Source organism: Pipistrellus hanaki (assembly GCF_964339955.1).
Source record: "Pipistrellus hanaki genome assembly, chromosome: 5".
NCBI lineage: Eukaryota > Metazoa > Chordata > Mammalia > Chiroptera > Vespertilionidae > Pipistrellus > Pipistrellus hanaki.
Window position 1 is genome coordinate 71,210,041 of NC_140507.1, and position 20,947 is coordinate 71,230,987.

Genomic DNA, 20,947 nt, shown 5'->3' on the forward strand with positions numbered 1-20,947 from the left:
GACTGGGTCATTCTCTGTGGGTGTGACCTGGGCACCGTGGGGTGTTGAGCAGCATCTCTGGCACCCACCCACTAGCTGCCAGAGTACTGACAACCACAGATATCCTCAGGGGGCCCTGGGAGCAGTCACCGTGGTGAACACAGCTGTGCTGAAGCTGCCAGTATGGCCCTGGGTGATCTCAGCCTCTTTAGGGTCAGTGCCTGCACTGAAAGCTGTCCCTCACCCTGGCTGGCATGGCTCAGTGGATAGGGCATCAGCCTGTGAACTGGAGGGTCCCAGGTTCAATTCCGGCCAGGGGCACATGCCTGGGTTGAGGGCTCGATCTCCAGTGAGGAGTGTGCGAGAGGTAGCCAATCTATGATTCTTTCTCATCATCGATGTTTCTATCTCTCTCTCCTCTCCCTTACTCTCTGAAATCAATAAAGAAATATATATATTTTTAAAAAGAAAGCTGTCCCTCTTTCCACCCCTCTTCTGCTTGAACGCTCCCTGCGACATGACTGCTGTGTAATAAATTACATCTTCTCAGTTCATTGTTCACTGTCCTCTCTCGAACAGGAACTCTGGCAGGACAGGGATCCTCATCCACTCTCTTAGCTGGTATGCCCCCAGCACTCAGGTGAGTGTCAGCTATGTGGTAGGCACTTAATAAACACTAGTTGGATAAAGGGTTGAACAAAGGCATGAGTCCACTTATTTATTCATGAGTGGATGACTAAATAAAGGGTTACCATGGCGGAAGGAAGGAGGGGAAGATCTCCTTTCTGCCCATGTGGTGGATGGAAGATCAGGAAAAGGGTTTATCCTAAGTGGAGGGACCCACCATCTAGTTTGCCTGGGACCAAGAGGTTTCCTGGATTTCTAGTCTGAAGGCTGAGGCAGCGTTGGGCAAACTGAGATGGCTGGTCACCCTACCTCACTGCAGTAACAGCTACAACAGCAAGTGTGATAGCAAATAACTGTTTTTAGGACTGTTCTAGCACTTTTCTATTAATTCACTCAGTCCTCACAAACATCCCGATGTCGGGGCTGTTAGTAGCAGCTGTTTGTCAGAGGTTAAGTGTTTTACCCAAGAACCCAGGTAGGGAAGGGTGGGCCAGGAGTGTAAGTGTGGCGGCATAGGAGATATAAGGCATATCCTGGGACCTGGCCTTGTGGGGAGAGAGCAGGAAGGTTCTGGAGAAGGTGAGGGAAGTGACACTAGAAAGAGGAGTCTAAGGAAGAATGCAGGGGAATAGCACTGTTGATGGCTCTGGGCCCAAAGTCCTATCAAGCCACAGCTTGCTCACGGGAGAGGTTGGACAGGAGCAGCTGCTGTGAGCCACTTTCTGATTGGCTGCCTGAGTCAGGGTCTGAGAGGACCCTAGGGTCTCTGCAGAAAGTGAGAGGAAGTAGAGAAGGGGAGGAGGGAAGAACGAAGGAGGAGGAGAAGGAAGAAGAGAGAGAGAGAGAGGAGAGGGAGCCGGAGATGTGAGGGAGGAGGAGAGAGGGAGTTTCCTGAGCCACTGGCTCTAGCTGCTGTGTCTTATGTGATGAAAGCTTAAAATAGCTCCTCGTTCAGGGAGCCTGGGAGCCAGGGAATCCAACTGACTGGCTCCTCTCCCTGGTAGGAGGAGGGGTGGCTCTGAGCTTTGGGTTTCTCAGGCTGAGGTGGGCTTACTGAGCAGGGACAGAGCAGGGACCCCAAACTCACGGGCCGGCGTCCCTGTGAGTTGGACATGCTTGCAGGTCCTTAATCCACTTAGCTGAACATTCCCAGCTGTGAACATCCCTGTGTAACCCCCACCCCCACTCCAAGGTAACCACTGACCTGACTTTAACCTCTGTCAGTGGGCCTTGGTTGGGATTTCACACAAATGGAAGCAGCTACATCTCCTCCTTCAGACCTGGTCCCTTTCCATCGGCATTGCTGGTAAAGCATCATCCACAGGAGTGTGTGTGCTGCAGGGCTCCACTCCCAGCCTTCCCACCTCAAGCCCATGTGAACGTGGGTACTTTGCTGCACATGTCTGGCCCTCATGTACCTCCTCTGGGGAGGGCAGCATCACCTCCCTTCCTGGGCGATTGTGACACTTATGTGAGCTACTGAGAAGACAAGGTTGGTTGGGTCTCTAGCTGTACAGAACCAACAAATACCGTGTTTCCCCGAAAATAAGACATCCTTCAAAAATAAGACCTACTTACAGGTTTCCTTCTGAGTGAAATATAAGGCATTCCCCCAAAAATAAGGCCCCCCTAGGCTAAACATGAGAGATTTGGTCCACTGATTCTGAAAGAAATGGCGTCACAAGAAATTCACTAGGAAATTCAGGAATCGGATTGTTATGATGATGTTCCAGAAGGTGATGACATGATTGTCATTGAATAAATGAGTAAATTCTTAATACTGTAGGATTCACAGTTTGTCTGGTTTGTGTTGACAACTACCATACTACCGTACCGTATACAGGTAATAAATTTCCTTTATTTTCATTTAACAATAAATGTGTACCGTATTCTTCTTCATGGAAAAATAAGACATCCCCTAAAAATAAGACCTAGTGCATCTTTGGGAGCAAAAATTAATATAAGACACTGTCTTATTTTTGGGGAAACAGGGTATAATACATATACAATATATTCACACGCATATGTACATATTTGCAATGCATATACACAGGTATATAAATATATAGCTGGCAATTGTCATAGTCAGGTAGCTGTGTTAGAAAGGATGTCCAAACAGAACCCATGGAATGTATGTGTGCATGTACATATACCTGTATATAAGCATGTGTGTAATATACAATATGACACATGTATAATATACACACACATATATACTTACATGTCTATAAGTGCTCATGTATACTATATATGTATAAATATATATCATATATTTACACCATATATACAGTACATAAAAATGTCAGCATGTAGACACATGTTTATACGTACAATATATACATGTACACCTGTATATCATATACACACATACATATATAGGCGTGCATATACAGTATGTTTACATGTATAATATATACACATACACACAACATACAATATACACTGAGTGGCCAGATTATTCTGACCTCTGAACGCGTAATAATCTGCCCACTCAGTGCATATCCTATATAATAAAAGGCTAATATGCAAATTGTCCCCTTGACCAGGAGTTCAACCAGCAGGCAGGCCGGCCAACCACTCATGTCCCCTTCCCCTGGCCAGGCTGGCCAGACTCCACTCATGCACAAATTCATGCACTGGGCCTCATATGTATATATATATATATATACACGTGTGTGTGTGTGTGTGTGTGTATGTATATTTATTTATTTATAGAGTGGCCAGATTATTATGCGTTCAGAGATCATAATAATCTGGACACTCAGTGCATACACACACATATACACTATGCATATATGCACACATAAATATGTATGTATATTTGCTATGTATACACATGTATACACACTATTACACACATACATATATAGAGAGTTTTACGTAAAGGTGTTGGCTCACCTGATGGTGTTGCCATCAGGTCAGAAATCTCCAGCGCAGGGCCACAGCTGGAAACCCAGGGAAGAGCTGATGTTGCAGCTGGGAGTCCTCAGGCCTTTAAGGCAGAGTTCCCTCTTTCTAGGAAACTTCATTTTCTTCTTCAGGTCCACCCACATGTGGTTGTCACAACTTCCTTTACACAAAGTCCGCTGGTTTCAGTGTTAATCTCATCTGAAAAATACCTAGGGACCACATCTGGGATAAAGTTTGCAGGCATAGCGAACACTAAGATTAACCATCCCGTGGCAATTATGACACTTGTTTTATATTCCCCCATGACCACTGTCAGCTAAACCGACTTCTTCCTTGCCAGCACTGAGTGGCCAAGATCTGGGCCTAGCAAATGCTAGAAGTATTCCTGTTGAGCAAGTTCTGTACTTCTAGCTGGAGCGGAGACCTGGACTCCGTCCATTATATGTAATAAAGAATTATGGCTTTATTATGGGGGGGGGGGGGGGTGCCTTCTTTCAAGGGCGGGGCTCGAACCTGCCACCCCGGCCCCGCGGGATTTCCCTGGGTCCCAGCATCCGCAGGCTGGGGCGGCCGGGGACGGCCAAGCACGCGCGTGCGTGCGTCTGTGCGGGAGAGTCCATGGGGCGGGAGAGCAGGGGAGGCGCGGACGGCGCGGCGGGCGGGGCAGCGGGCGTGCGCCGCCGCTCGCGCCGAGCCCCCCCCTCACGCGCGCGGCGAGTGGTTCGGTCCTGTTCCCGGCTCATTGTGTTCGTCTCACGCCGGCCCAAGATGGCGGCGGCGCTGGAGGCCCTGGTCCTGTGACCACAAAAAGGGAGCCGGGAGCTGGACGGGAGCGTGGCGGCGGCGGCGGCAGCGGCGGCGGCCGAGGCCCAGGCCGGGGCCCCTCTCCTCTGCCTCCCGCCCTCCCGCCCGCCCTCCTTGACACTCCCGCCCCGCCCCCGCCGGCGGCGCCCCGCCCCTCCCCCAACCGCCCGACTAGCATGGTGCGGCGGCCGCGCGCGCCGACATGGGGGAGAAGCTGGAGCTGAGGCTCAAGTCGCCCGTGGGGGCCGAGCCCGCCGTCTACCCGTGGCCGCTGCCGGTCTACGTGAGTACCACCCGCCCCTCCGCTTCCGCCGCCTTCCCCAGACCCCCGCTCCGCGCAGCGCGCTGGGGGTCCGCCGAGCAACGGAACCACTCGATCCCATAATCACTCGTGGGGACCCTCCCTTCCCGCCTGCCCGGGGTGTGTGTGGGGTGGGGGTGTCTCCGCGGCCAGACCCCGCGCTCCGCGGCCAGACCTCGCCTGTGCGGGGCTCCCTGGGACCCCGGTCCTCCGGGCCGTGGTGACCGGGCCCGGGTGGCTGGCGAACTTGCCTGCCCGTGTTTCATGTTCTGACGTTCAGGGTTTCTGTTTTTGCTTTCTTTTCCTTTTTTCTTTTCCTTCTAGTAGTTTGTTCCTTGAGCTGTCAATGGGCTCCGCGTTATGTTTTATGTGTGAGGGCATCCCTTCCTTCTCCCTCCCCCTGGTTGTGTGTTGGTTTCGGCAGTTTGCCCCCCTAATCCCGAGTGGCAGGACCGGCCAGACCAGAGTAAGGCTTTCTGCACAGGAACCCGCACGGTGGGTGTGAGGCTTTCCGCCCCCCGCCTCGAGAGGCCCTGGGAAAATGACAGGTCGAGCGGAAATTTACAGAGTTGTCCCCGGGGTGACTGTAAATGCTGGGCGCGGGGTGGGCGCCTTGGCCCCTCTCTCGTCCCTGAGTGCGGGGCGGTGCGTGTCGCTGTCCGTGTCCCTGCGCCCGCCCTCCGGCCGGGCGGCGCGCCATCGGGAGGGAAGACGCTGCAGGCGCCATGGGCTGGCGTCTTTGGGGCGCCCTTTCGCGCGCCTGTCTTGGGAGGCGAGAGGGAGGGGGTGCCTGAGGCGGGGCCTCCGGGGGACCCGGCGGGGAAGCCCTTGCGCTCCGCCCCTCGCACGCCCTGGGCGTGTTGTCAGTTTTTGGAAACATCGCCCTCGGGGCGGGGTTGGGACCCTGGGACCGCCCGGGGGCTGGTGTCTGAGGTTTTTCCTGGTTTCCAGCCTGCCATGCGCATGAGCGCTCTGGAGTTTTGCTCATCCCGAACCCAACCCGGAGGTGAGGTCGAGTCCAGTTCTGGCCTTTCCGGTGTGTGTCCTACGGGCGACTGGAGCAGTGGGCAGCGTGGGGAGCCCTCCAAAGCTAGAGGGGGAAACAGAGTGGGAGTCCCTGTGGCTGTCCAGTGCATAGTTTAAAATTTAATTCTCTTTAGTGGCATGTGGTATAATTCACTTTTTTTTTTTTTAGGGTACAGTTCTAGGGGTTTTTGACAGATCCATGGCAATCAGACTGCAAAACAATCACGTCATTTCTCAGTGTCCCTTCTGCTGCCCTTTGCCACCAACTGCCCTTCACCTCTGGCAATCTCTAACCTCCTCTTTATCCCTACAGTTTTGCCTTTTCCAGAAAGTTAGGTCAGTGGACTAATCAGCACAGAGCCCTTTGATTCTGGTTGTTTCTGCTCAGAAAAACATACCCCAACTCATCCATGTTGTAGTGGGTCTAAAAAGTAACTCCTGCCTGGCTGGTGTGGCTCAGTGGTTGAGCATCGACCTATGAACCAGGAGGTCATGGTTCGATTCCTGGTTAGGGCATATGCCTGGGTTTCGGGCTCGATCCCAGGGTGAGGCATGCAGGAGGCAGCAGATCAGTGATTCTCTCTCATCATTGATGTTTCTGTCTCTCCCTTCTCTCCCTTCCTGTCTGAAATGAATAAAAATATATTTAAAAATAATAATTTTAAAAAAAGTAACTCCTTTTTCTGGCTGTGTATCCCATTGGTCCATAGGTTGCTGGTGGCAGGACACTTGGGATATTTCCAGTTTGGAGGGGATAACATATAAAGCTGCTCTAAACATCCTCGGACAGGTTTTTATGTGAACTTGGGTTTCACTTCTCTTGGGAAACGCTTAGGAACAGGATGGGGGTCTGATGGGGAGGCTGTACTCAGTGTACAGTGAACATTTGTGTACCTTACACATTGATATTTTTGAACATGGGAAGGATTAAAACCACTGTGACCCAGCACCCAGGCATTATATACTAAGGTGAAAATTTACCAGGTTGTTTCTATCACCTGCTTTTATTTGGGTGGAGCAAGGCCACTGGGATTTATAAACCTTGTAAATAAGGCCTCCTGGGCTGGGACCTGGCTTTCTAGTGGCAGGTGTTTCTGAACTACAGCGCATCTTTCCCTGCTGGCCCTGGCCTCACTTGGCAGGAGATGGGGGTGTGCTGCCCCCCTGGCCTGGTGTGCCACCTCATGTCAGCAGGTCCCTTTCTGGTGTGGCTGTCCCACTGCCAGGCCAGTCCAGTGAAATTCTCAGCTAGCTGCCAGGGCTCGCAACAGCCTTACTTTGCAGAGACGTCTGTCAATCTCCCATTTCCCCACTGGGGGATTTTGCTTTTCCTGGGAAATGAGGGGGCAGTACTTACAGAGTTTTTATTTTGTGATGACTCAGTGATGAATACATGAAGAAAGTGGGCTACTTCGGAAGCTTCACTTTTTGGAAGGTCAGATTACTCATGTGACCACACCGTTGAAATGACTGAGCTTACTTGTTCACTGATTCATTTCTAGTTTTCCTGGAGGCCACAGAGGATAGTAGACAATGTTCTTATTCTCAAGAAACTTATAGATGAAGGAAGGGAATGATGTATAAACATAAAAGTTAGCAGAGCTGTGGCAGCCCTGTGTATGGGGTCAGCTGAGGTCCCAGAGGGGAGGAGCTACCACTCTTGTCTTGTGGGCGGTGTGGGTGGATTCTCTGAGGAGGGGCATCTGTAGGAGGAAGTGCAAAGAGCCACAAAGGCCACACTAAGAAGTGTCCAGCCTGGGAAACCAGCTTTTGTGCAATTGACAAACATGAGGGGGAGACCCAGCACATTCTGTTCCTTCAGTGACAGTTTCTAATACTCACTTGCAGTTCACAGTGGCATAATTTCTAAAGCTGGATGGCCCTTCTTGGGTGGGAAACTAGGTCTCAGCTAAGAAGGGAGTAAATGGCCTCTTGGATTGCTGAGTGGCAGGGCAAGAATATTAGAGAGGAGGATGTTCAGGGGTCCTTCACCTGGGTGACTTCATAAGGCTGTGGGCGGGGGGAGCAGCCTCAGTGTCTGTCTCCACCCTCAGCTTCCTACCCAGAGCCCACAGTTCTCTGATGAGTGCCCTCTGAGTAGTCATGCCCTTAATGCTGGCAATGAGTAATAGCTGAGTGGGCCGGCCAAGTGAGCCAGCCATCCTGTGACTCAGAAGATATTTTCTGATCTGACCTCTGCCTGCGTGAATCCTTACCTAATCCAAGTTCAGGGGGAAGGCAGATTAACCCTTCCACGGCTTTATGTTGAAATAGCCTATGTACAAGGGGAAGGGATGATCAGAAAGTCTGGCGTTCACATGTGGCTGTTAGTTTTCATACTCTATCCCTAAAATCCAAATGCCTCCTGTGAACTCTGATCCTAATGAGTGGGAGCTGGAGGGAGTCAGGGGGGCCCCCAAAATTTTGGACATTCACTAGGAATGAGGAGGCAGAGCTACAGGGACCTGCCCACCCAGTCTCCCTGTGGGATCTCCATCCTTTTTTTTCTTAAACTTTTTGTTTTGAGATAATTGTGGATTCTTGTGTAGCCATAAGAAATAATACAGAGATACCCCATGTTCTTATTCCAGTTTATCTCAATGGTGACATCTTACACGACTAGAGAATAATATGAATTACTAGGGCCCAGTGCACGAGTTTGTGTCCTTGAAAGGAACTGTGGGCCACGAGGCTGCAGTGGGCACAGGTGCGGGTCTCGGCCCATCCTCTGCACTCCCTCCTGGCACTTCCTGCCATGAACTTGGCATCCTGTCTGTCTGCAGCCCAGCTCCTACCGCTGCTGCTCCCATGAGCTGACTGACTGGCAGCGCCGGCCCTGCTCGCATCCACTGAGGGCACAGAGCTATTGGGGCCGATGCCAGCAGGGAGTGTGAGTCATGGCTGCTGCCCAGATTGCCCCTCAGGAACAGGGGACACTGAAGAAGCCCTGAGGGGTGATGAGGGCCTGCAGCTGCTGCTCACACCCACCAACAGTGCTGAGTGATTGGGGCTAGTGCTGGGCACTGGCAATGGGTGCAAGCAGTGGCTTTGGTGCCGGCAGCAGGTACGAGTGGGCTGGCATCGGCAGCAGGTGCAAGTACCTGGCGGGACCTTGGTGCACGGGAGCAAAGAATTTTCAGTAACCACCAGAGGCTTGCCCTGATGATAGTGACTGGTGTCCCACCTTGGTCTGGCACCCTTGCTCACCTGCTCCACCATCCTGCTATAGCCAATGCCCGCCAGAAAAACATCAGTGTTCCATGTGCAACCCCTGGTGGTCAGCATACATCATAGCGACCAGTTGTTCAGTTGTTCTGCCATTCAGTCTATTTGCATATTAGGTTTTTTTATATACAGATATTCATCTAATTCCAAAAGCCCTGTCCCTATCAGCAGTTACTCCTACCTACTTCCCCAGCCCCTAGCAAACACTAACCTCATTCCCATCTCTGAACTTGCCTGTTCTGGATATTTCACATAAATGGAGTCTGGCTTCTCTCAATGAACATCATGTTCAAGTTTTACCCACATAGCTAATTCAGTGCTTCACTCCTTTTCCTGGCTGTGAAATATTCCCCTATAAGGACAGGCCAAGTTGTGGTGTCTTGAGGCCCTGGTGAGGCATTCATTTGGCCTTCACTCTGGGGGTGGGGATGACCCCAGATGAACTGGTGTGGCACTAATCGTGACCACTTGCTGGAGGTAGAAATATTTGGAATTTTCAGGGGCACGGTGTGTCTTGGTTTTCCAGATCCAAGTTGAGTCTCTGCCCACCACTTGGTGGCAGGGCCTCGTATGTGAATTCTCCTGGTCAGAGGGGTCTCATCAGTCCTTGTGCTGTCTCTCTTCTCATCATACCCTGGGCTTCAGGCTGCAGTGGTCTGTGGTAATAAATTATTTTCTCTGATGAGGACAAGAAAAGTTTTGGGGATAAAATTTTGGTCATCATGCCCCACTGTCCGACTGGTGTCACTTCTCAATAGCCACTTTATGAAGACCTCCATTATCCAGTCGCTGGCCACTGTAGAGGGACTTCTTTTTTAAAAATATATTTTTTTTATTGATTTCAGAGAGGAAGGGAGAGGGAGAGTTAGAAACATCAATGGTGAGAGAGAATCATTGATTGGCTGCCTCCTGCACACCCCATCCTGGTTCATAGGTCAACACTTAACCACAAAGCCACACCCGCCAGGCTAGAGGGACTTCTTTAGAAGCAGGGCACCTTAGACTGTTACTGATGGGCTAGTTTTCTTGTTTGTTTAAATACTTGTGTGTGTGTGTGTGTATGTATACACACACACACACACACACACACACACTTAATTGATTTCAGAGAGGGAGAGGGAGAGATACAGAAACATCAATGATAAGAGAACTATTTAAAAAAAATATTTTTTAAAAATAGATTTTTTTGTGGAGAGGAAGGGAGAGGGAAAGAGAGTTATAAACATCAATGAAAGAAAAATACTGATCAGCTGCCTCCTGCACACTCCCTACTGGGGATGTGCTCACAACAAAAGTACATGCTCTTGACCAGAATCGAACCTGGGATCCCTCAGTGTGGGGGCTGTTTCTCTGTTTTCCTCGATCCGTACTGAAAACGACAGGTTCCTGAGTGGATGAGCTGGGGATTAAGAAATTAAAGAAAAAAAGAGACCAAGAGGCAGAAATAGATTCAAGCTGGGATCCAGGTGGGGGCTGTCACTCTCATGGAGAGACAGTCAACCACCCACCACAGACAACACAGCCATTTATGGATTTCCAGAGGGGGGTTTAAGGTCAAAGAAGTTTTGGGTGTGCCCAGGTCCTATTCATTCCCTCATTCCTGGGATTTAGCATATCAATACCTGGGTAAGTCAAGGTCCTATTTGTTCCTCATTCCAAGCACAAGGATAAAGATAAGAAATCTGTATTGTTAACAGTCTCCAACATTTTGGGAGGCTGTTTCCTCCAGTCACCTCGTACTCAGCTGACATTAATTTAAAGGTCATCCATGTGCATTGAGTACACCTCAATCCACAGGCTGATGCTCTATCCACTGAGCCAAACAGGTTAGGGCTGATGGGCTAGTTTTTATTAAAGCAACTGAAGTTTTCTTGTTAGGACCATAGCTTTGGTCTTAGCTCTTTGTCCTCTAGTGGAGATCTAACCTTCGACCTTCGAAAGACCCAGAGCACAGGGCATTCCAAGCCTGGTCCCAGCTCTGCAAGGACACAGGCTCTATAGACCTCATGTTTAGGGTCAGACCTCAAAATATTCCATCAGTTACAGAGGTGGAAAGAGGTATGCAAGGTGACCCCTGGTGGGACTAGCACATGAGCCACGTGTGCAATTTCAGCATTTCTAGTAGCCACGTTTAAAAAAGTCAAAAGAGCCGAAACCGGTTTGGCTCAGTGGTAGAGCGTCGGTCTGCGGACTGAAAGGTCCCAGGTTCGATTCCGGTCAGGGGCATGTACGTTGGTTGCGGGCACATCCCCGGTACGGGGTGTGCAGGAGGCAGCTGGTCGATGTTTCTCTCTCATCGATGTTTCTAGTTCTCTATCTCTCTCCCTTCCTCTCTGTAAAAAATCAATAAAATATATTAAAAAAAAAAAAAGTCAAAAGAAGCAGGTGAGATCAGTTTCCATAATGTATTTTATTTAACTATGACCAAAATACAAGCATTTCAACCTGCAATTTTTAAGTTAGGAACAACTTTTTTTGGTATGTATTCTAAGTCTTTGGAATTAGTGTGTGTTTTGCACTTAGAGCATTGCTTTATCTAGACCAGCTCATATCAAGTGCCTCATAACCCTAGGTGGCCTGTGGCTACCATGGGGATGGCATATTTCCAGATCCCTCTTCCTCCCAACCACAGAGCTTAGCATGCCGGATTGTGGGACTGTGTTTGCATAGTGGGTGCCACTATCCGAATGAGGTCCAGGGGCCTAGCTGCTCGCTTGCTCAGTGGGGTGGGCATTCGTGAAAACCAGTGGTGCTAGGATGTGTTGGTTTGGGGCTTCCTTGTCCCTTGGAGTTGGGGGATATGGGGGCTGCAGGTCTGGTGGGTAGGGTGTATGTGGATATAGCTCTGTCCTCCGGCCAGCCTGTTTGTCACCTGGCTTATGCAAGTCAGAGTAGGCACTGAGCATCAGTGGCTGGGGCAGTGTGGCCCTGCAAGGAGAGGTGCCACAGGGGTGGCAGCAGGACATGAGTCTTCCAACCTGGGAAGTCACTGCTGGCCATTCTCTCAGCGCTGTCTTTGTCTGAGCAGAAGACATTTCCCAACAGTGGGAGGAAGGACAGGTCAGGGCTGGACCAGCCCTGTGACAGTGCCAACTCAGCACCCTCCTTCCTGCAGAGCGGCATTAGCCACCTCTTTTTGTCCCCTTATGTAATGTGACATTATTATGGGGGCCACGTAAGCATAGTTTATAAAACTAGTGAGCTCAAAAGCAGTGATTGGGTGAACTTGACGTTTTCTGCAGCTTCTGGGAGTGCGTTCACTGTGATTGAGACCTCTTGCCTCACTGTCCCTTCTCTCCTTGTGCTGCCCCTTGTCCCAGATGGCAGGCCCAGAGCTCTGGTATTCATTGTTGTGTGGACTCCGGCACTATGAGCCTGGGAGTTCATCTCCATGGGGCAGATCTCTCCCTGGGTAGGTACGTGAGAGCAGAGGTCTGGCAGCAGGACTGGGACAAACAGGAGGGCTTTCCAGCACAGACACGTTCCCACAGGGTCCAGTGTACAGATGAGAGAGCCATGAACAGGAGTATAAGACCTGTTCGAGCCGAAACCGGTTTGGCTCAGTGGATAGAGCGTCGGCCTGCAGACTGAAGGGTCCCAGGTTCGATTCCGGTCAGGGCATGTACATTGGTTGCGGGCACATCCCCAGTAAGGAGTGTGCAAGAGGCAGCTGATCGATGTTTCTCTCTCATTTATGTTTCTGGCTTTCTATCCCTCTCCCTTCCTCTCTGTAAAAACTCAATAAAATATATTAAAAAAAAAAGAAAAAAAAGAAAAGAAAAAAAAGAAGACCTGTCCGAGATCCATTTCTCCCACCCTCCCTCTGTGAGTGCCCCCTGCACACACTCCTGAGCACATGAGGTTCAGTGTCTGGAAGAATAAGCCACAGCCTTGCACCCAAAGTTGGGGAGGTGAGTAGTACCATAAGGATCAGTTTGGTGTCATCTCAAGGTGTGATACTGCCTTCTGTGCATTGCGCAGTTTAAGATGGAACAGTTGCACTTACTGTGGACCTTCTCACATGATTCCCAAAGTGGGCAGACCTGGTGAACCCCAGGTACCCACCACTCAACTTTCCCATTGGCCAACGTTCCACTAGACAGATTTTTATGTGAAGACTCTCTCTCAGCCACTTAAAAAAAATTGTTTTTTAATTGATTTCAGAAAAAAAGAGAACAGTGATGAGAGAGAATCATTGATTGCCTGCCTCCTGCATTCCCCCTACTGGGGATCGAGCCCCCAACTCGGGCATGTGCCTTTGAATGGAATTGAACCCAGGACCTTCATTCTGCAGGCCGACATTCTATCCACTGAGCCAGTGGTCAGCAAACTGTGGCTTGAAAGCCACATGAGACTCACGAGCCACGGTTTGCCGCTCTGTTGACTAATGAGTTTGCCGACCATTGCACTGAGCCAAACTGGTTAGGGCTCTCAGCTGCTTCTTTAGGGTGCTCTGGTACAAGTAGTGAGTAGAACATAGGTCAGTCTCTGATGCAGCAGTGGGCCACCTTGGGCTGGGACCATGGGCAGTGAAGGAGGCATTGTGGGTGTGTCCTTGCATAATGAGACAAAGGCTGGGCCATCAATCTAGGGCCCAAGGCTCCTGTTATGGAGGGGCAGGTGTGAGGGGCTGTCCCTGTGTAACAAGATGAGGACCGGACTATCAGTGCAGATTCCTCAGGGCTGTTCCCAGTCTGACCTTTTCTGGCCAGGTCTGACATCTCTCTCCTCCGAAGGTCTCTGGGGAAGTAAAAGAGGTCATGGCCAGTAGGTCAGAACTTCTGAATCATTGATAGTGTCCAGGGCTTCTAAAGTTATACCTTTCAGGGCTGTGGGCAGAAACTGGCCTGGTCCTAAAAGCACTCTGAGACCTCAGAGGGCACAGCTGTCAACTTCTCTCTGCCTTTATTTTGGTTTTAAAGCTGAGAAAGCACAAGTTCTCATCACCGAAGAGACCAAATTCCAGGCTCCTGTGCCTTTGCAGGCCTGTGTGCATATTGGGCCGATACAGTGAATGCAGTGAGGACTGTGGCGTGGTAATGGCTGGCAGCTGTGAATCATGCTGCTGTGAACACTCGTATGAATTTCTGTCCAGATGTATATTCTCATCTTGTCCCCACCTTGTTTAAATGATACCAGTTTAAGTAATATTTATTGGTTGATTCTTAGTAAATGGGAGGACATTATTCTGAACACTAAAAGGATTTTTTTTCTTGTGCCTTAAAAAAATAAGGCCTTGCACAAAAGGCCACATGGTGTGTGATCCAATTTATGTGAAATATCCAGAATAGGCAAATCCACAGAGACATGAAATGGGTTAGTGGTTGTCAGGGGCTGGGAGGGGGCTGGAATGACTGCTGATGGGGATGTGGCTTCCTTGGGGTGATGGAATATTCTGGAATTAGTGCAGTTGTTGCACAACACTGAACCTACTAAGAACCACTAAACTGTGTATTTGAAACAAGTGAGCTCCATTCTGTCAGTTATATTTCAACTAGAGGCCTGGGACATGAAATTCGTGCATGGGGGGGAGGTGTCCTTAAGCCCGGCCTGCACTCTCTTCAATCTGGAACCCCTCTCACAATCTGGGACCACTGGCTTCGAACTACTTGCCTGCCTGATTGCCCCTAACCTAACTGCCTTTGCTGGCCTGATCGCTACCTAACCCCTCTCCTGTCGGCCTGATAGCCATCTAACTGCTCCCCTGCTAGCCTGATGGCCCCCAACTGCCCTCCCCTGCTGGCCTGATCGCCCCTAACTGCCTCTGCCTCAGCCCCCACCACCATGGCATTGTATGAAAGGAAGTCGGATATCAGGAAGATGGCTGGTCACCCAGTCTAATTAGCATACTCCCCTTTTACTAATATAGATAGAGCTATTATTAAAAAAAAAAAAGACAAGTTTCAAGGGTATCTAAAGAGCTGTTTTGATTCTGTTATTGAATGTGAGGCATTCTAGCCATGGTCACTGTCTTGTTGTAAAGTGGTGGAAATGGTGGTCTGGGCTGAGAGGCGTTGTTACTGCCATGGAGCAGCAGTTGGCAGGCCTCTCCCTCCAGGGCCCATGCTCTTTGCTGACCCTCTGCACTAGCTCTCACCGCAATGTGGAAGGCGTAGTGTTTACGTGAGGGAAGGCCAGATTTAGAGAGGACTACTCAGTGGTTCTGATCCTAGTTTCTTCGAGATTTTGGATTAGCTTGCTGCCCATACCCTGGTGAAAGGCCTGGAGTGATCCCTGAGCTTTCTTTGAGGAAGAAGCCATGGTGACCCCCCCCCCCCCCACACACACACACACAGTGGACACAGTCCTGGACACAGTCCTGGAAGTGGGAGGTGTCTTCTTCTAGGCAGGAGGATGACCACATGCATTCTCATAATGGTTATTATTGGCATTTCCCATTTTACAGATGGGGAAACAGAGGCCTGGGAGATTCAGTAACTCAAAGCCAGGCTTATAGCATCCAAGCCGTGGGAGAAGTGCCAGTGGGTACTGGTGGGTAGAGTACAGGAGGGTCAGGGGCATAGACTTCATCCTTTCCCTGCTGCCTGCTGGGGAGAGAAACTATAGGGTCAGGGTCTCCTCTAGGCCAGCATGTCCCAAGTGGGTGGGGTCTCAGGACAGCATCCTAATTACCCTGCAGCACTCCCTGGGAAGTCCTGCCTGAGTGGGGAGCTTGAGAGCTTACTGGTCTGGAATACAGAAATGGGAAAGCCCAGGGGCTACAGTGCCCCCATCCTATAGTCCTGGACCCTAACTGCCATCAATGGAGTACAGAGAGACTGCTCAGTCAGCTCTAACTGTCATTTTATCTTTCAGGACAAACACCACGATGCTGCTCATGAAATCATCGAGACCATCCGGTGAGTGTGTCACCTGTGGGGGTGGGTCTGGCCTGGGGCCAGGGCCTGATCCTGTCTTTCCAGCACACCCACCTTCTCTCAGTCCAGTCCTTCTGTGTTCCCTATCAGCATCTTGAAAGACTTGAAAAGCGTCAGAGTTTGGTTAGAGGAGTCCAGGTTGTCTGGGTGTGGCCTGGATAGGTCCTGGTGTCTCTATGAACTTCGACTTCTCGTGGAAATTGATGGACAAAGGAACTCCTTTTCTCTTCTTCTTGATTTCCGCCTCTTCCATCTATCTCTGTCTTCTTCCTATTGGATTTGGTGCTGTTTCAGCCACAGCTGCTTGGGCTGATTTTCTTCCATATCCTCGGTAGCCCTCTAAAAGCCCAGTCCATGAGAGTGCAAGGAAGAACACAGGGTGTGTCAGTGACAATTTTGACAGAACCAGGAGGAAGGGTGTCCTTTGCTGTTTCTAGTGGGCCTTCTGGTATGGGACTGGAGGGTCTGGAGCCAGGAGGGAGGTACCCTTCACTCTGTCTCTAACGGGCCTTTTCTCCATGCTGGATTGAGGGTCTGGAACAAACTCGAGCGATGACAGTGGCTACTTCCTGCTTTGCATATCCCACTCTTTGAAACCCCAGTGTTTGTCAGTTTCCTCGGTAAACTCGCATGTCTGTTTGTTGGCATCTTGCTGTGTTGTTTCTTAACATCCTTAGCAATGTATTTACCACCTTGGTTACACACCATGACATCCCCATGAGCCTGCAGTAGCCCATGGCAGGGCCAGGTTGTGGTGTCAGTGGAAGAGTCAGGATGGGTGTCTCCACCCTGCTGTTTCGGAGCTGGTGACCTAACAGGCCCTGCAGCTCCCTCAGCTGCTTTGGTTTGATCTTGGGGTTGAGCAGAGTCTCCTTGAAAGATCGTTTTAAGGATGGAGTGAAATTATTTGCATGGATCTAGCAGGGTGCCATTGTTGAGATGTAGGATCTTTTTTTTTTTCTAGTATAATCCATAAACCACTCGGTTGATGAAGCAGTATTAGTTTTATTTATCTGTTTATTTAAAATATGTTTTTATTGATTTTAGAGAGAGGAAAGGGAGAGGAAGAGAGAAACATTGATTGGCTGCCTCCTGCACACCCTGGATTGGGATCAAGCCCACAACCTGGGCATGTACCTTGACTGGGAATCAAACTGATGATTTCTTTGGTACATGGGATGACACTCAACTGAGCCATACCAGCTAGGGCTGATTTATTTATTTTTTCCATTTTATTATTTTTTATATTTTTAATTTTTTTTGTTAATCCTCTTCTGAGGATATTATTTATATATATATATATGTGTGTGTGTGTGTGTGTGTGTGTATATATATATATATATATATATATATATATATAGACCTTTCAGTCCACAGGCTGATGCCAAACCGGTTAGAGTGAGGATATTCTTTTTTTTAAAAATACGTTTTTATTGATTTCAGAGAGGAAGAGAGAGAGATAGAAACATCAATGATAGAAACATTAATGGTGAGAGAAAATCATTGATTGGCTGCCTCCTGCACGCCCCCCACTGAGGATTGAGCCCACAACCTGAGCATGTACCCTTGACTGGAATCGAACCTGAGACTCTTCAGTCTGCAGGCCGACTCCATACCTTGAGCCAAACCAGCTAGGGTTGAAGATATTCTTTTATTTATTTATTTATTTATTTTTTAATATAAATCTTTATTGTTCATATTATTATAAATGTTCCTCTTTTTTCCTCCTCCATTGCTCCCCTCCACCAGGTTTCCACCCCATCCTCTGCCCTTTTCCCACCCCCCATTGTCCTCATTCATAGGTGCACAGTTTATGTTCAGTCTCTTCCCGCAGCCCCCACTCCCCTTTGCCCCGAGAATCGTCAGTTCACTCCTCTTCCATACCTCTGATTCTATTATATTCAACAGTTAATATTGTTCATCAGATTTTTTTTTTTTTAATTTCCTTGGTTTTTAGATTCACTTGTTGATAGTTAGGTATTTGTTGTTCATAATTTTTATCTTTCTCTTCCTAAAGAACCCCCTTCAGCAATTCATATAATTCTGGTTTGGGGGTGGTGAACTCCTTTAGCTTTTTTTTTATTTGTGAAGTTCTTTAACTGGTCTTCGATTCTGAGTGATAGCTTTGCTGGGTAGAGTATTTTTGGCTGTAGGTTCTTACTATTCATCACCTTGAATATTTCTTGCCATTCCCGTCTGGCCTGCATGGTTTCTGTTGAGAAATCAGCTGACAATCCTTTATACTCCTTTATAGGTAACTACCTGCTTTTCTCTTGCTGCTTTTAATATTCTCTCTTTGTCTTTTGTTCTTGGAATTTTAATTATGATGTGTCTTGGTGTGGTTCTCTTTGGATTCCTTTTGTTTGGGGTTCTGTGTGCTTCCTGGACTTGTAAGTAATTCTTTCACCAGGTGGGGGAAGTTTTCTGTCACTATTTCTTCCAGTATATTTTCAGTATTTTGCTCTCTCTCTTCTTCTGGGATCCCCATAATTCTGATGTTAGTTCGTTTGAAGTTGTCCCAGAGGTTTCTTACATTATCTTCAACTTTCTGGATTCTCTTGTTTTCTTGCTTCTGCTGAGGAGTGTCCTCTGGCTCTTTGTATTCTAAATCTTTGACTTGATTCTTACGATCTTCCATTCTGTTTTTAGGACTCTGTATAATATTTTTTATTTCAGACAATGTATTCTTTATTTCTAGTTGATCTTTTTTCATATCCTTATAGGTCTCATTTATTTTATCAGCCTTTTCTAGGAAATTCTTGAAAAACTTTATAAGCGTGGTTTTGAACTCTATATCCAGGCGCTTTTTGTCCTCCATTTCTTTCGTTTGTGATTTGTTTCCTTGTCTTGGCATTTTCGCTGCTTCCCTGAGTTGATAGGGTGGCTTCCTGTGCTAAGGTGTCCTATATGGTTCAGTGGGTCAGCCTCCCAATTACCTGAGGTAGACACTCTTGGTGCAAGAGTGGACTGTACAAGAGTGGACTGTGTGTACAGCCTTGTTGTAGTTAAGTCTTGATTGTTGTTGGTGTCTCTGGGAGGAACCTCCAGGCCAATTGGCTGTGAGGATCAGCTGTGTCTATGCCGGGAGACAGCCTTATTCGACTAGACTTGGAAAATTGTAAAAGCCTCTGTGCTCAGCTTGGATGGGGCGGAGTTTCAGGGTGGAGCCTACAGCCTTGGATTCTGTCAGCCCTGCCCTATGTGGTTCCTGAGTCTCAGTGTTCCTCATTGTCCTTTGGTACGCTCTGCAAGCACCTCTGAGAGAAAGGCGCTACCAGTCTAGTCTCTCTCCCAATGAGTTGGAACTGGGGTTGGAAGTGGGGTTCAGAGCAGTCCGGAGCTTTTGTCTCCTTCCCGCTAGGGTAATCCAGCGGCATAGGCAACAGTCCTCTGTGCGCAACTTTTGTGCCTCCTTGACTGCCTTTCGCCTCTTTTCCTGAATTTCCGCCTTACAGCCCAGATTCTCTCCGTATGAGCCTGGGCCTCCAGGGTCTGACCTAGAACTGGGGTTCAATGCTGTCGGAACTGAGGTTCAGCACAGTCTGGAGCTTTTATCTCCTTCCCGCTAGGGAACGCCAGCCAGGCACTCAGTCTCCCACTCCTCTCCAGCTCCGTCCTCTCCCCACGTGCGTTCCGTGTCTCTGTACCTTAGGCTTTTACAGCTTCTCTGATTTTCCTTTTGGTTTTCTCTTTCCTTCTAGTTGTAGAATTTCCAGTCAGTCAACTTTCCTGTAGTTCTGGATAATGTCCATTTTGTATTTTAGTTGTATTTTTTGAAATTGTTGTGTGAGACTGCAGTTAGGCGTGACCTATGCCGCCATCTTGGTTCCTCCCACTGTTTCTGCCAAAAGCGCGCCGAGGATATTCTTTTAATTGATTTTTCTAGAGGGAGGGGAGAAAGAGAAACATCGATCGGCTGCCTCCCACAGGTGTCCCAATTGGGGCTGGGGGTAGAGCCTACAACTGAGGTATGTACTCTTAATACAAATGTTTAATCTGAGGGCCAATGCTCTAACCACTGAGCAAAACTGGCTAGGGCTGATGTATTGATTTTATTGATTTTAGAGAGGAAGGAAGAGAGAGAAATAGATAAAAACATCAATGATAGAGAATCATTGATTGGTTATCTCCTGCAATGCACCTACTGGGAATTGAGCCTGAAACTTGGGCATGTGCCTTGACTGGAAATTGAACCAAACCATGACCTCCTGGTTCATAGCTTGACGTTCAACCACTGAGCCACACCAGCCAGGCTGACTTATTTATTTTTAAGAGGTTGCTGGTTAGATGGTGGCAGTTTTGTGGTTGAGAGAGGCAGGGCTCTGAGCTGGCAGCTTCCTGGATTTGCAAGTCTATTCCTTTCAACATATACATCTACTTCTGTATATGTTGAAAATTCTCCATTATAAAAAGTAAAAGGAGGGGTGCGAAAATGAGGTATCTGCCCATCTCTGCCAATGAATAGAACTCATCTGTAGGGACAAAGAGAGAAAAAGGTCAAGTTGTTTTGAGACCCAGGACTTGAGGCTCAGGTCTGGAGGTCAGCAGCCACTGCCAGCCCAGGAGAAGACCAAGTTTTCTGGCACTATTTCTTCAAATAGGTTTTCAGTTTCTTGCTCTCACTCTTCTTCTGGCACCCCCATAATTCTGATGTTGGTATGCTTGAAGATGTCCCAGAGGCTTCTTAGGCTATCTTCAACTTTTTGGATTCTTTTTTCATTTTGCTTTTCCAGTAAGGGTTTTTTGCTTTTTTGTATTTCAAATCTTTGACTTGATTCTTGCATTCCTCTAGTCTGCTGTTGGGTCTCTGTATAATATTTTTTTTCAGTGAGTGTATGTTTAATTTCTAGTTGGTTCTTTATCAAATTCTTGAGGGTCTTGTTAAATTTATTGGCCTTTTCTAGGAAATTCTTGAAAAACCTTATAACCGTGGTTTTGAACTCTATATGCAGTCATTTGTTTTCCATTTCTTTATTTTGTGATTTGTTTCCTTATCTCCTCATTTTTGCTGCTTCCCTGAGTTGGTAGGGTGTTTTTGTGTGCTAGGTGCCCTATATGATCCAGTGGGTCTGCCTCCCAGTTACCTGAGGTGGACACTTTTTTTTTCTTCCTGAGGTGGACACTTTTGGTGCACCCCTTTGTGGACTGTGTGTACAGCCTTGTTGTAGTTAAGTCTTGATTGTTGTTGGTGTCACTG

General features: G+C 48.5%; 1 protein-coding gene across 5 annotated transcripts in view; it reads left to right on the forward strand.

Annotated features, from left to right (window-relative positions):
• The first annotated feature begins 4,245 nt into the window (after positions 1-4,245).
• DOT1L (DOT1 like histone lysine methyltransferase) overlaps positions 4,246-20,947 on the forward strand; it is a 70,932-nt gene continuing 54,230 nt past the window's right edge. For 4 of the 5 annotated variants that reach the window (XM_084883471.1, XM_084883473.1, XM_084883472.1 and 1 more), the window contains exons 1-2: positions 4,247-4,603; positions 15,689-15,732. In XM_084883471.1, the coding sequence (XP_084739597.1) occupies positions 4,523-4,603; positions 15,689-15,732 (125 nt within the window). In that variant the 5' untranslated portion in view covers positions 4,247-4,522. Of the gene's footprint in view, positions 4,604-15,688; positions 15,733-20,947 lie in introns of all 5 variants that reach the window. The other variant, XM_084883475.1, reaches the window with a different exon arrangement.